The 14,147-nt window shown below is 41.2% G+C and overlaps 2 protein-coding genes across 2 annotated transcripts; both read right to left on the reverse strand.

Annotated features, from left to right (window-relative positions):
- Positions 1 to 6,508: 6,508 nt before the first annotated feature.
- On the reverse strand, positions 6,509 to 6,914 carry LOC122626444. The gene has a single exon (XM_043806716.1). The coding sequence runs from the start codon at positions 6,903 to 6,905 to the stop codon at positions 6,573 to 6,575; it is 333 nt and encodes a 110-aa protein (XP_043662651.1). The 5' UTR covers positions 6,906 to 6,914; the 3' UTR covers positions 6,509 to 6,572.
- Positions 6,915 to 7,245: 331 nt separating this feature from the next.
- On the reverse strand, positions 7,246 to 7,665 carry LOC122626578. The gene has a single exon (XM_043806894.1). It carries the CDS (start codon positions 7,650 to 7,652, stop codon positions 7,359 to 7,361), a length of 294 nt encoding a protein of 97 aa, XP_043662829.1. The 5' UTR covers positions 7,653 to 7,665; the 3' UTR covers positions 7,246 to 7,358.
- Positions 7,666 to 14,147: the final 6,482 nt, after the last annotated feature.

Genomic DNA, 14,147 nt, shown 5'->3' on the forward strand with positions numbered 1-14,147 from the left:
TCGTGTGAATCACATGCCTTTCCGAGCAGCTCGGCGGTGGGTGTGGTCCGGCGGTCAGCCCTCCTCTCACGTGCTGCTCGTCATCGCCGGTCACAATCTGATCTCATTTTAATCACAGCTAATGAATGTCAACACTAATTGCCACTTGAGTGCCAACACTCAGTGGGACGGTGGGTTTTGGAGGGGCGGTGCGGGGCGGGGCCCCAAAGGGGTGAACCCCAAAAAGTGATCTCAAACAAAACAAAGTTAACAAGCAGCAAACAGAAAAAGACGCAAACAAAAGGCAAACAAAACTGCGAAAGCCTAATTACTGGTTGTTATAACTATATGGGGCACAAACCTCTCCTTTTTCGGTGGGTTGGAGGGGAAAGAGTTGAAGGGCGGAGGAGTGCGTCACTTAAACGACTTAATATTTACACAAATTTACACAAATTAATTAACCAATTAAGTGAACGTAGAGCAGACAAAAGTTCGGTCATTAATCACGGAGTGCTTCTATGACCAACCACAAAGTCCCCTCGAGCTAATGAAGTGGTAAAAACTCAATTCAGAGACGCTTTAATGGGTTTATTCAATAGTGATAGATGGATTAATCGATCTTTGGAATTGTCAAAGCCCTAAGCTTGGGTTAACCCTATTAAGAGTTTAGCACTCAATGGGATCTTTAATGTTATATGCATATTTTCTACCATTGATTTGTTCAGTAGTATTTCTGTATTATTAAATAATCATAATCATAATTTATAGAGATTTGTTCAACCAAATAATATCCTAATTCCACGCTTGCATATGCAGGCAGATGGAATCAAGTTTTTGCACAGGCCACATGGCGTATGAGTAATCAGCGCACAGCCTTAGCCATTTATGGAGCCCCTGCAGCATCGGTCTCGACTTGGCTCTAAAACCGCCTCTTGGACAACGAATTCGATTCAACGACTGTTTGTTTGCTTGTTTGTTCGGTTGTTTGTTTGGTTGCCTGTTTGGGTGCCTGCTTGGCGTGGCTCTCAGCTGCGATTCCGATTCCGATTGCGAGTTCGAGTTCGTTCCGTGGCCATTTGGTGCCATGTCATGCTCCGCGCTACAGTTTGCCAGCTTGTGAGCTTGTGAGGATAGCCTGCGACCAAGTTGGGGTCGCAATTCTTTATTTGTATTCCGAGTAATTGTCGTCGCTGCTGACGCGGTGATGTCATCCGGCAGGTAGATATAGGTGCCAAAAGGTGACTTTTTGCAGCAGTCATCGTGGCGAGCTGCTTGTCGTTGATGGATTCGTTGGGGCGAATCTCGGATTGGCTTGGATTGGATTGGATTGTACGCGATTGAATTGGTCAGAGTAGGTGCTCTTGTCTTGGCCGCTTGCTGCGCATTTTGACCAATTTTAGCGAAACTCAATTAGTCTTAACTGATGTTTCGTTTGTGCTTTTTATAGAACTCTGAGAAAACAAGGAGCGGGTGCTCATGGGTGTTTTCTGATATCATTGGGGTCAAGGACAGGGTTCAGCACCCAATCCCAGAACAGAGATCTCGAAATCGTGCCTGCTGCGCAATTCAAAGAAAGCCGTGCACATAAATTCAGTTGGCTAAATGTGCACATACATCTGAATATACAGCATTCTGAGCTGGCTTCGATCCGGCGTCTTTAATTAGCACTGAAATTAAACTTTTTTCGGCCTGAGCTTTTTTCCTTTCATTTGTCGCATTACCTGAGACTCCATTTACCCAACTCTCGAGCACTCAGTTCGCATGAGAGTCCCGAAATTCCAGTTCCCAAGGGGCTTCCGCCGATCGACCGACTAATTCTTCTTTAAACAAACCGAGAAGAACCGAAAAATGAGCAGCACCAGCAACACAAAAAAAAGTAAGTTAAGAAATCTTCATAAACACGCTAACAAAAAGTTCTTTTGCCAGCGACCTTGGGAGTTTCAGTTCATCTGCTTTGCGTGCTTCATTTTATGGTATCTCACCCCCCATTTTATTTTATTTATTAATTCGTAATGCCATTTTACGTCTGGCCATTTGGCTGCCATAAAAAGTTTCGGTTCAGTTTCGGATTTCTTTGAATTTGTTAGCTTCGATTCTCGAGAGGAGCGAGAGGAGTATGCATATGTGAAAAGAACGATGCCCCAAAAGAATCTTTAGAATGCAAGTAGCAGAAGCGATACCATTTTCTCTGTAGTATCTGCCACAGTTGCACAACCCACACTCGCATTCTGAGTACTTGCTTTGCTCGCCGCCTGGCCTCTTTGACTTCATTTTCCTTTTGTATATTTACATTATTTTGGTTTTCGCCCCGAACCCGCATTCAGCATACGCCCTGTTGCCCTCACCACTTCGCCAATTGCATCTGCAAAACACATTCGCCATGGAAGGCAGATGTAGAATACCAAAGAAGAGCACAGAGCGCGCTTCTCATTGTGTGCCGCTCCGCGATGCCCAGATGCAGATGCAGATACGAGGCCGCCAGCGGTCTAATAGATACAGATACTCGGCCAGAGATACCCAAATACGCGCACAAAGGCAAGCATAGCAGAACATTTAGATTGCAGAATCCAAAGCGAATGCAGCTCTGCGGAGGTCAGGGAAGGGAAGGGGGATGGGAGGGCGGATGTGATGCGGAGGCGGCTTCTTGTACCAATTACTTAATTTAGCAATAAAACTGCAGCCGGCAAAGAGCAGAGAACCGAGAACCGCGAACCGAGAAATCGAGAGCAAACTCAAAAGAATTGCATCTGCAAATGTTGCATAAGAACTGCCGAGGCACATATGGAATGATAATGGGGAAATATGGGGGGAATACGGGGGCTGGGCAAGGCAGGTTGACTTTTTGCCCTCGGGAGAAGAAGGCGCCGCATTCATGATGGAAGTGGGTCAGTGGTGCATCCAATAGGGGGAACTCTATGGTTATGAATTATAACTATTTGCTATACGTTTCCAATTGGGCGCAGCATCTATTTTAGTCTCTTTCTTTGTATATATATGTATATTATTGTTAAAAAATAATTGAATAATAATCCGCCACATTAACACCCATACAGTAGTTAATGCAATTACCTTTTCATATTATAAAGTATTTATTTGCGGAGTTTTTCTACAAGTGCTTAGTTTTATTAATTTCCAATGAATATTACATTTGAATAGCCCGACAGTTTAATGTTTATTACAAATGCAACACTTGTATCTTCTTCTCCCAGCTTTCAACTCTTTTGCATTTATGTATAAGAACCTGATCTCTTCAGCTGGGCAATAGATTCCAATAAAGTACAAACTTATCCCCAGATACGCGATCATTTTGTTTGAATACATGCAGTATGATTTAGTGCCGCCGCCGACTTGGCTGAGTAATTAATTAGCGAGCAGAGTAAGTGAGCCCGCTTTTCCCCGAGAGCGTTCTTTGAATGAGCTGGACTGGCTGCACCTGACTGCTCTGCCGCCCCCTTTTCTCCGCCTCTGTGCAGCCCCACACGTTTTCTGAGTCAGGCTAATACTCACGATCGTTTTGGGGCCTTGTCAAAGGTGAGTAATAAGCGGGAGATCGTATATGGATGTTTCGCTGGATGTTTCCACAGAAATTCGCCAAGTTTCGCGGCAAACGTTCACCTTGAACTTGGCCAGAGAAGCGAGCAGAAAGATGTTAGTTAGCAATATGAATTTGAGTTTTCCTACCTATTTGCCCCCTTCTTTTTTGCAGTTGCATCGCGCTGCTCAACGAAGCTGAAAATATTTAAATGCTAAGCAACGTTTTTGCCTGTTTTGTTCTTTTTTTGTGGCGGCTAAACAAATATGAATGCGAAATTTGTTTGGCGCTGCGGCTCACCCACGAACTGGTCATGACAATGCCGCTGCCGCTGCCGATGACGATTTTGTTGGCCTGGCCAAAAAGCAGAACCACCACAAAGTAATTACGTCGAAGAGCGAGAGAGATAGAGGGGGAGAGAGGGGGAGAGCAACAGCAGGTTATGCAAGTTCAAGGCCAAAAACTCTGCATTAATTATAATTATTTTTGCATTTGTTAATCGCAGAGGGACAACAGCGACAACAACAATCGTCAAGCTGCCTGTGTTAATTGTCTGGGCGAATGCAAAAGAGGAAAAACAGGTAAATGCAGAATTTGTTTTGCTCGCATGTGGTAATTAATTGTGGCCAGCAATCGATGGCAGAATCCCCCAGCCACGGGGGTTAATGCCATTGAAAAGAATCGAACCAGAGTTTTTATTACTTTGTAATAAAGAACGTGTGATTAAAGAAACAAGAATATCAATTTCCAAATATTCCGTATCAGTGAAACAACCACAATCGGGGGATTACCAAAACACCGAACTTAAAAACAAGAATTAATTTTGTATGTCTCTGCAATGAGGAAAGTATACAAAACAGAACTGAGAACAATAGAGATCATATAAACTAGCCTCGTATTTCGTTGCACACTGTTTTATTTCAAATCGACAACACTTTCACCCAAAAGAAAGTGCTTTCAACACACGTACTGCACTTTTGTTTTTGTTATCAGCAAAGTATTTCGCACAGAGCCAGTATATCTCGTATCATTTGCAGAGATTTGGGATACCCGATAAGCAAGTAAACAAAAGGCTGATAAGCAGCAGTCCAAATTCAATTTGCCCCCCATCGATAAGAAAACGGGAAGGGGGACATGGAACCGAAGGGCGACTTAAGCCAACGATTGCTCTGCCATTATGGGTCTTAAGAGCTAGAACAGGCCATAAAGTAAGCTCTTGGAGTGGAGGAGGGGACACCAGCCATCCATCCAGCCATCTAGCCGTCCATCCATTTAGTGAGACACAGACGCAGAGTGACATAATAAATAAATTTAATCAGTTGGCTGCGTAAAAGCTCTGCTGATGCTGCTGACTGGGAATGGGAATAGGAATAGGAATGGGAATGGGAATGGGGAAGTGGAAACCCAATACGAATCCGATTCCGTGGCAGCTTCAACTTCTAGTGTCTTTGACTTTCGGATTTAAGATGTACTTTAAGATTGCCGCCTGTGCCGTCTGTGTCATCAGTTCATATTTCGAGTGCTTAGCGCTCATTTCTTTCAATTCCGCCCTTTTTATGACCTCCACCTCTGCCATCTCCTCAACTGGCTGGGACTGGACTGGCTTATCTCATTGGAAGCCCGATTCTAATTCCGTTCTTGTGTCTGTCGCTGTTCATGGGGACAATGTGGCTGTGGCTGTGCCCACGTTGCGTATACGTAATCGAGTTCTTAAATCCGACTCAAAGGGCAATTGTGTTGTGACACCCAGCAAGTTTTCATAGCCGGCAGCTAACATACTTTTCAAATTATTTCACGTTCATCAGTGCGTCCTCCAGTTTTAATGGCATTATTACCACATTCTATTTACCGCGACTCGTCGTGCGAGTTTTCCATGATTTTTCACCCTTTGGAAATTTACATCCTTTCGGCTATTTGTGTGTGTTTATTTACTTATGAGGATTAAAGTCCCAATTAAAATTCATTTAATGTGGCTGAGAGAACTCTGCGTGTTTAATAATGTGCGTGGAAAGTGGGGTGCATTTAATAAGGGAAACGTTTAAATATAATTGCAAATTTAAAACAGAAACATGCTGTTTGTCCTGTGGCAAAAACGCAGCACAATTGTGCGGTTTCCATTGTTTACACCTCGAATTCGCTGCTGTAATTCTTATTTTAACTGGGTAAATAATTAGCAAAAGCAATTTAAAGCATTTAAATTTAAGTCAAAATGAAAACGTAAAATTGTTTAATTATACGAATACAGTCGTAACTTTGTGCCAAGAGAATTTGCATAGTAATTGATTGCATTGCAATCGAAATAGTTGATTGTTTGGTTTGATGTTTGCTTTTGATTGATTTGTCGAGATAGAAATTACGTTGTAATGTGCGTAATTAACTTTAGATTTGCTGTACGTTTAGGAACAAATATTTTATTCGTTGTTTAGATAAAAGGCCAGTAAAAATGTAACTCGTATTTTCAGAGGTAAGAGCTTATTACCTTATTTTTGATAAGGCCTTGCGTAACATTTTCCTCTGATTAACACTGAATAAAATGTATTCATGATGCGGAAATCGATTTCATTTCTCTCGACAGCCTTCCTTTAGTTATAGGTATGTATAACTGGTTAACGCTCCGGCTGAAGACTGAAACTCGGCTGTTAACACAGAACGTTGGTTCGACCATAAAATCGCATAAATATGCTAATTTCTTTTTGTTTTCGTTTTCTTCGTCATAGTATTTCTATTCTAAGCTCGAAATTGGTTTCGTTTTTTTCTACTTATTATTCAGCTAATTAGCATAAGCTGTTCGATTAAATACATTTAGTGAGGGGCGCAATTTTAACTCGACAGTAAAAGTGGATTTTCTTAATGATAGCACAGACGAAAGTGAGCTGGAAATGGGTCAAGGCTCTTTGGATTTGTTAGATCAGATCAACTCATAAAATAATACATTTGTTAGTTAATGCAATAAAAGCGTTAACTATTTATTATACCTATTTGTTATCTTTCAAGAAATTTGATTAAAAACATGAAAGAAACATATACTTTATTTAGATTGAGTATTTTAGCATCGTAGAGCTTAGCCTGTGCTTATAAACTGGAATCCACGAGCGGCTTCACTTGAGTCACCTCCGGATCTATCGATATCGAATCCAGAATTCCTCGCGACATCATTGGCCCAATTATTTCTATCATTGCCACTGTTGTCCAGTGATTCCAGCAGCTTCAGAGTCCTATCCACATCAGAACTGTGAGCACTATCGCTCCAGTCAAGGTTGCCACCTGAAGATCGTGTTCTTCCTGCTTCGCCACCTAGGTTTATATTCTGAAATATACCCGATGCACCGATCGCGCTGTAGATCAATCCAAACAGCACCAGCAGTCGGAGAATGGATTGCATTTTTCTTTCCATTAGCTCTGGCTGCAGTTGACTGAATGTCAGTCGGCTCTTGAGCTTGGCTTTTATAGCCTAGCCCTGGGTTATCAGCAGTTCTAAATGATTGGTCGAAAGGTGATTTGTATACTTTTAGACTGAGGTAAGCCGGGAAATTCCAGCTGAACGTCGAACAGTGCTTACCTCAAGCAAAATTAGTATACTAAACGAGCTACTGAACTTAATCTATGACTAGTACTTGGTGCAACCTCTTATATCGAAATTGCGGAAGGGGAAATGTACTAAAATAAATATTATTTAGTCTTCTGATTGATTTCAAACCCACTTATAAAAGTAAAAGCTTATTTAAAAGATAACATTTTAGTATTGCTTCTTTAATTATTTTAATTATTATTGAAGAACTAGTTTATTCACAGACATGAGGAGAGGGTGACTTAGGAAGGCTGACATGCAATACTAATATTTTCAATATTAAATCGCCGGTTGGGTGGTAATATCCATGAAATCCAAGGTAGTCTCGTCGTCATCCACACTTGGGTGGTCGGTTGAGCTCTCATGGGCTGCATCGTACTCCTGCCACCGTCTGACCAGCTCGTCCATGGCACTCAGGAACTCTTCGGCACTGCTGTAACCACTGCCGGATTCAACCAAGGAATCATACGTAGAATCTTCCGGATCTCCAATGAGGTCGTGCGGATGGGCAGCAACTAGAGCCGCACAAATGATTCCGAGTAGGAGAACCAATGGAATAATGTGGCTCCTCATACTGTTCAATGCTCTGCCGGCAACTGCATATCTAGTTGCAGTTTCTTTCGTTTTTATATGGATCGTGTCGGTCGGTAATGAGTTCAGTGGAATTCTGGAAAATCCAGTCCGGGCTAAGCCCAAGTGGCAAGCTGCTTGGATTTCCTCATTCATATTTATGCGATGGGCGGTTCTGGAGTCCCCTCATCCAGTGAATCTGAATCATCGCAGACCAAGTCAACAAGCATTGCGCATACGACTCGTTGCCACTTGCGGATCAACAGTCATGCAAATAAGTCTATGATTAATTAAAATAATAACCATGTCCGTAAAGAAAATTCTCGGCCATGCCAATCATCTGTCAGTTGCTAGAGAAGTTTTAGTTGGCTCGAAATGATAGTCAAAGGTTATACTCTAAATACAAGATCGTAGACTTAGCAAAGCGACTGTACTTAGCGAGTGATTTCCTTGTAGGCCGCAGTGAGTGCTGCCGGCAACCCTTAAATGACTTGGTTGCGAACATCGAGCACTTTACTCCGCTTCGTTGCCTCAAACCTTGCCTCTTTGGCTCCTCCGGCACTTTATTCAATTTTCCAAAGCGCGCGCACTCAGGTGCCAGTACAACCCCACTTTGCCACCCTAAAACCAGGAGCCCATCCACGAAAACCTGTGGTAAAAACATGCAATCTACTCACGAGGCTAATGCCCTTTTATGGCATTGGAGTGTGCCGCATCAGCAAAACGGTGCTGAATCGCTGCTGCCAAAGCTGCCAAAGCTGCAGCATTCAACCTCCCAACCACCATGCGAACAACACCATTAGATGGGCCACCAGACTCGATTCACGGGGGCTGCAGCTCATTATCCTCCGGGAAAGCACCCAGCACCAAGCACCCACCCATCCTCCGAATTGCTGGTGGACTTGTCTGCAAATATGTCGCTCATTTGCATCATCATCATTGGAGTCTAAGACTGCGCCATTGAAATCAGCGTTAGCTTTTACACGGATCGTTTTCACTCATTTGCAAAACACTCCCGAAAATATTTAATGTTATATAACTTTAGTGCAAGTAACTGGATTTATTTAAAAAATATTTAGAATATTCTTCAACTTACAATCCCCACTTAAATTATATTAATAATACATATCTTCTAATTGACTTGTTAGCCAATCTCAGTAATGACAGCTGCTTCAGTCTTTAAAAAATCCCCGATACCCGCGGCGCAGCAAATCAAACTTGCTTTTGAGTTTTGTTCAGTGTTTTTGAAGCCATCGTGAATACCCACTTCTAGGTGTATAGAACCTTAGCAAGTGCCATTAAAAAGATACAACTGAAATGGCCCAGGCACTCCGACACAAAAGTACGACAGTCAGTCAAATTAACATTTCAGTCACACAATGACCTTCACCTAGAAGCCATCAAAGCGTACCCAAACGGCGGCCCAGCCCTAGCCTCAAATCCCCAGCCCCAAAACCCCAAGCTCCAGCGGAGACCAAAGCCAAAACCAAATCCAAAGCCAAAAGCAACTTCAACGCAACGCGACCAAATAACATAAAAAACCAAAGTCAATCAAAAAAAGAGGAAACAATAACCATTCTCCAGCTGAAGTGTAAATACCCTTTTTGAAGTTTAGTCTTAACAAACAAACATTTACCCTACAATAAATAACAATAAATTGATTACTCTTTAACTCACAATGATTCTTTACTTTTCATTTATTTTTAAATTATAATATTTTTAAAATTATAATATATAATTTTTATTTTCTTCCATTTTAGCAACTAAATATAAGCGCTAGGCGGTTACATTTCATTCCAATATACCTGACTTTTTGTGTATTTTTTCCAATGTTACAAAACTCTTTTACAAATTATGAAACCTTTTAGAAGTGAAGCAGAAATTTATGAAAAACGATACAAAGTCAAAGCTGGCTTTTGCTCAGTCGGTCGCGTAATTTTGTTTTCGTAGCCACTTGATTAGCACGCTCTGAGCCATGTTTAAACGTGGGCTGTTTAGCCAAACGGCAGCCGATACACCCGACCTGGTCAAAAGCGAACCGTCCAATAGCAGCGATGGCAACAACAAGAGCTCCGATATCGGCGAACAGAATTCAGCTAAAGACCGCACTAAAGACTTGGACGCAAAAAACGTGCGAGTACGTGCGGCTGATTAGTAAAACAAACAAATTAAATTGGTCTCTACTTTTTGTCTGCTTTTCTTCTATTTTTTGGCTTACGACTTTTGGCTAAGAGCTTCACAAAAGAGCCGTGTTGGCTCAAAGAGATTTATAAACTTTTCAAAGAGAACTGGTATGAACTAAAGCCAAAAGAAGTCGTTAAAAGTTTCGATCTGCTCGTGAAACAGATGTTATAGTTTTTAACAATATTTTCTACTAATCTGAAAGTAAACGAATCAACTTTTTTATCAATGTTATAAAACTGTTGCAACTATAAAGCCCTCATATTACTTACCTATAATTGCTGGTCTTTAAAGGCAAGATTAATGTGAAAAAAATCCCATTTTCAATGCAGCAAGTGGTTCTTGATCGTGATATTTATAATTCATATTTAAAAGATTAGCTCTTTTGACCATCAAGGTCCACCACAAATCGATTTGATCTCTGCGACTACTGGTCTTGGCTTATTTGCAGGCATGGCACCTGCTAGTGGCCACTGGCCACTAAAATGAAATATGTAAAATGAATATTTATATAAGAATGGATTGCATTGGCATGAGTAGGCAAACGTCTCGCATTCTTGGCTTTATTACTTGGCCCGTGGAGAAGGAGAGTCAGGTTTGTTAATCCGTGCCAAATCAATATGCAGGTCGCGGCTTTGACTCAATTCTTATTTTGCCCGATACGTCATTATAACCGCAGTGTTTTCGGTTGGCGAGGGGGTTTACTTGGGCTAAGCCCATTACTGGACACCAGTTGGATAACTGCTGGCGATGCTGCTGGTGCTGCACACAAAAAAAATTAAAGGGACCAACAGAAAATACAAATTTTGGTAACCATTGTTGACATACATCAACGAGATCAAATGGTTATCAACTCAGTCATGATAATCTGGACTTAAATCAATTTCCCGTAAAGAAATATCCTCCAATGTGGTTCTATCCTATGAAATGCAGTGTTTACCCTCTAGCACAACCCGCTTTTATTTTCAGTGTACTGCTCCCAGTGCTGCTACTGCTGCATTGTTCTCGGTGGCGTTCTTAACGAGCGCAGCATGCAAAACAAGGCGCAAGACGCCATTTGGCTAACAGAAACACACAGAGGGAATCGCAGAATCGTTTTTATGGCCGATGCGCCCCCTGAATGACAATGATAATCGAGTCCCAACTGGGTGAATCTCTGACTCTGCCCTGTCCACTGGACTGCAGTCCAGTCGAGACGGGCCTGGGTGCCTCTGTGAATTTTTCTGCCTGATTGTGCGCACGCGCTCATAATCAAAGAGTCTGCTCCTCCCAAACCCTCTAAGCCCTCGAAACCCGCCAACTTGGCCAACTCGCTGCTGAGCTGGCCTTTTATGATGGATGGAGCGTTGGCGAGCGATTCGCCTTGACGTTGATGCGCCATCAAGGAAAATTATTGCGTGCGCGCAATTAAAACTAAAATAAAGTTGCAAAAATATGAATCCAAATTTGCATATACCAAAAAAAATGACAGTACTCGCATATATCTGGACAATGCAGCCACTTTGCGCGCATGAGTCAGTGGGGGTTTGAGCGACTTCCAGTTGTGGCTGCCATTGCGACTTGCATTGTTCAAATGTTTGGAAAAGTATTGTAACTCTTTCTGAACTTCAAGCATGATTAATTTATATAAAGGTTTCTAGAAGAAAAACTGTTAAGAATCATAAGTGCAAAATAGTTAACTAAGCAGATGCACTTTTAAAAATCATTTCATATCATATTTCATCATTTATCACAACAAAATCAACTGTTAAAATTTGTATCTCATACTAAACCTAAAAATTTAGACAAAGAGATTTATACCAAATTCAAACGAATTTCTGTTTTGGCAATGCGAAAATTTCATTAAAATTTTACAATTACCATGAATGCCCAATTAAACATCTTCTGCATGAAATATTCTCCCTTCATTTAACCGCTTACATTGATGGCTTTAATCTCATCACGTTTCAGTTGAATGAAAAGCTTTAAATATTTGGTAGTGTGCAATGGACTTTTCCGCTGAATCTTTTAAGCACCGCTGATTCAATTTGGTCTGTCTGTTCGTACCTTTGAAAAAATAGTTGGGCAATGGGCGCACAGCTTCGGTTTTCGTTTTCAAAATTTATAAAGGTTTTGCGTATATTTATTGTATTTTTAACGTGACGCATGGGGCAAACGCTTCCCTTCCTGTGGAGCGGAAGCCCTTCTCGTTTGGTGACAAAAAAAAAAGAGGCAACATGGGGCATCCCAAAATCATCGGACTCCGGCGCTTAACAGCGACATTGTTGACATATCTGGACACTTGGATCGCTATGTTTCTGCCACGATGTGTTGCCAGTACCATTATATATATTCATACATATATATCTATACATGAAACGAACCCTGTTTGTGTGTAAATTTGTTTTTATTTGCCGGTTTCGCTCTTGAATTTATGGTAGGGAGCGAAGTGGTGATGTTGGAGCACTGCCAAACAAGCCTGAAAAGTTGTCAGCGATACTTTTTGTGTATAATACATATATGCTGGAAATGCGTCTATTAGACTTGTTAGGAAATTCGTGTTTTATTAGGACATGCGATAAAAGATTGATAGATATTTTAGGAAGAGATGGGACTTGTGGAACGAAAAAATTGTTTAATTTTGGCCTTTATTAACTAACTTATGACATTTGTGGATTTATTTCCTTCAACTGTACGGATTATGGCGACCTAGGACTTTGAACTAATAAATTATGCCATTATTTAGGTCATCTTGTCCTGTACTTTTAAAGTCAGTACTTTAAAATGTAAAGCAATTTAAGGTTAAAGAGATGTTATCTGCATCTTTGCTACTACTTTCAATTATTTATTTTTCAATTGAATTAAGTGCCAGAAATCCCCTTCTCAGCAATTGCTGTATTTTGCGTCATAAGATCCCCGGGAAATTGTACATACATATTTACTATGTATTTATATATCTACCGGTAATCAAATTATAGAGCAATTCGAGACAAGTCAAGACCACTTTTGGCTGTCAATATTTCATATTATTATCGATTTTGTAACCAAGTATACTGAAGCGGTGCCAAATCATAACAAATTCTGGCCTGGGCCACTAAAGATGGATATCTGGCAAAACATATTGGCGCAGTAACAATATTTTGCTTTCCAGGCCAGGCTCCAAATGACCGAATGACTGACTGACTGACTGACTGGATGACTGACTGACTGGATGACTGACTGGCATCAAAAACTGAGGGAATACATTGAGCCTGTTTATCAGCGGCCTTAGTTTCAGCATCAACAACGGCCAAAAGCCGGAGGCGAAGCACGCGTTCTCCAAATATTTATGAGCCGCAAAAACAGAAGGAGGACGACCAGGTCGGGGTGTGGGATGGGGATGGGGGAAAGTGGCCAGGGGGACTTTTGGCCAAGTGATTTACCGACTGAGCTTCAAGTAGCCGAAGCAGCTGTCAATCAGCCTGCAATCAGCCTCCACTTTAAGCCTATAAAAACGTCTGCAGTTAGCGGTAAAGCAAAGCCAAGACCCACCAAAAAAACATATACATACGAATACGAGTATATGTATAAATATATCTGAGCCAAAAAGTAAAAGTGGCTTACGGTAAAACCATATTCGACAAAAAGAAGGAAAAGAATTTCATACATTTCATATTGCGCCGCACCCAAGATCTCCATGAAATGGAGACGCGTCCCAAGTGTACAAAGACAATTAGTGACCTCAAAAACGTTTTGCAGCTAAAGATTTTTACCCTGCAGTTGATCTTTTATGAGCGATATGGCTGGGAGCCCTCATAATATCGTTGGCTGCATTTAGTTAATGAGATCTTAAACATTGACGGCCGCATTTTCACTTCTCTTATGGCTAAGAAGACGTGATCGCGGGCCCAAAGTGTTGAGTGGCCCTAAAGAAATATTTTATATGAAATACTTCACATCAGTTAGATTTTTTCACATTTAATAAACAAATTTTAGCTTTTTATACGATATTTATAAGCCATTTCTTACGTAGATCGATGTGGTAACAGTAGTTCTTGCAGTAATTACTTTAAAATCGTAACTTTAAGTGGCGCGTAAATCTTTTACGCATTTTGTGAAACTTAACTTTAAGACATTACTCACATACTTTGAAGGGTGTGGTTGGGCTGTTGGTTCCCCGAAGAATGGTCATCCAATTTGGGTATCGGTCACGCGGCCAATTTCTACCTGGCCAAAAAATATTTATTTGTATTTGTATATGGCTGTTTCTTTTTTGCAGACCTTCAGTGCGGCCAAACGCAAATAAAATCCCCAAGCAAATTAATGTTGTATCTGCTATTTTACTTATTTTCTTATTTT

This window comes from Drosophila teissieri, chromosome 2L (assembly GCF_016746235.2).
Source record: "Drosophila teissieri strain GT53w chromosome 2L, Prin_Dtei_1.1, whole genome shotgun sequence".
NCBI classification, from domain to species: domain Eukaryota; kingdom Metazoa; phylum Arthropoda; class Insecta; order Diptera; family Drosophilidae; genus Drosophila; species Drosophila teissieri.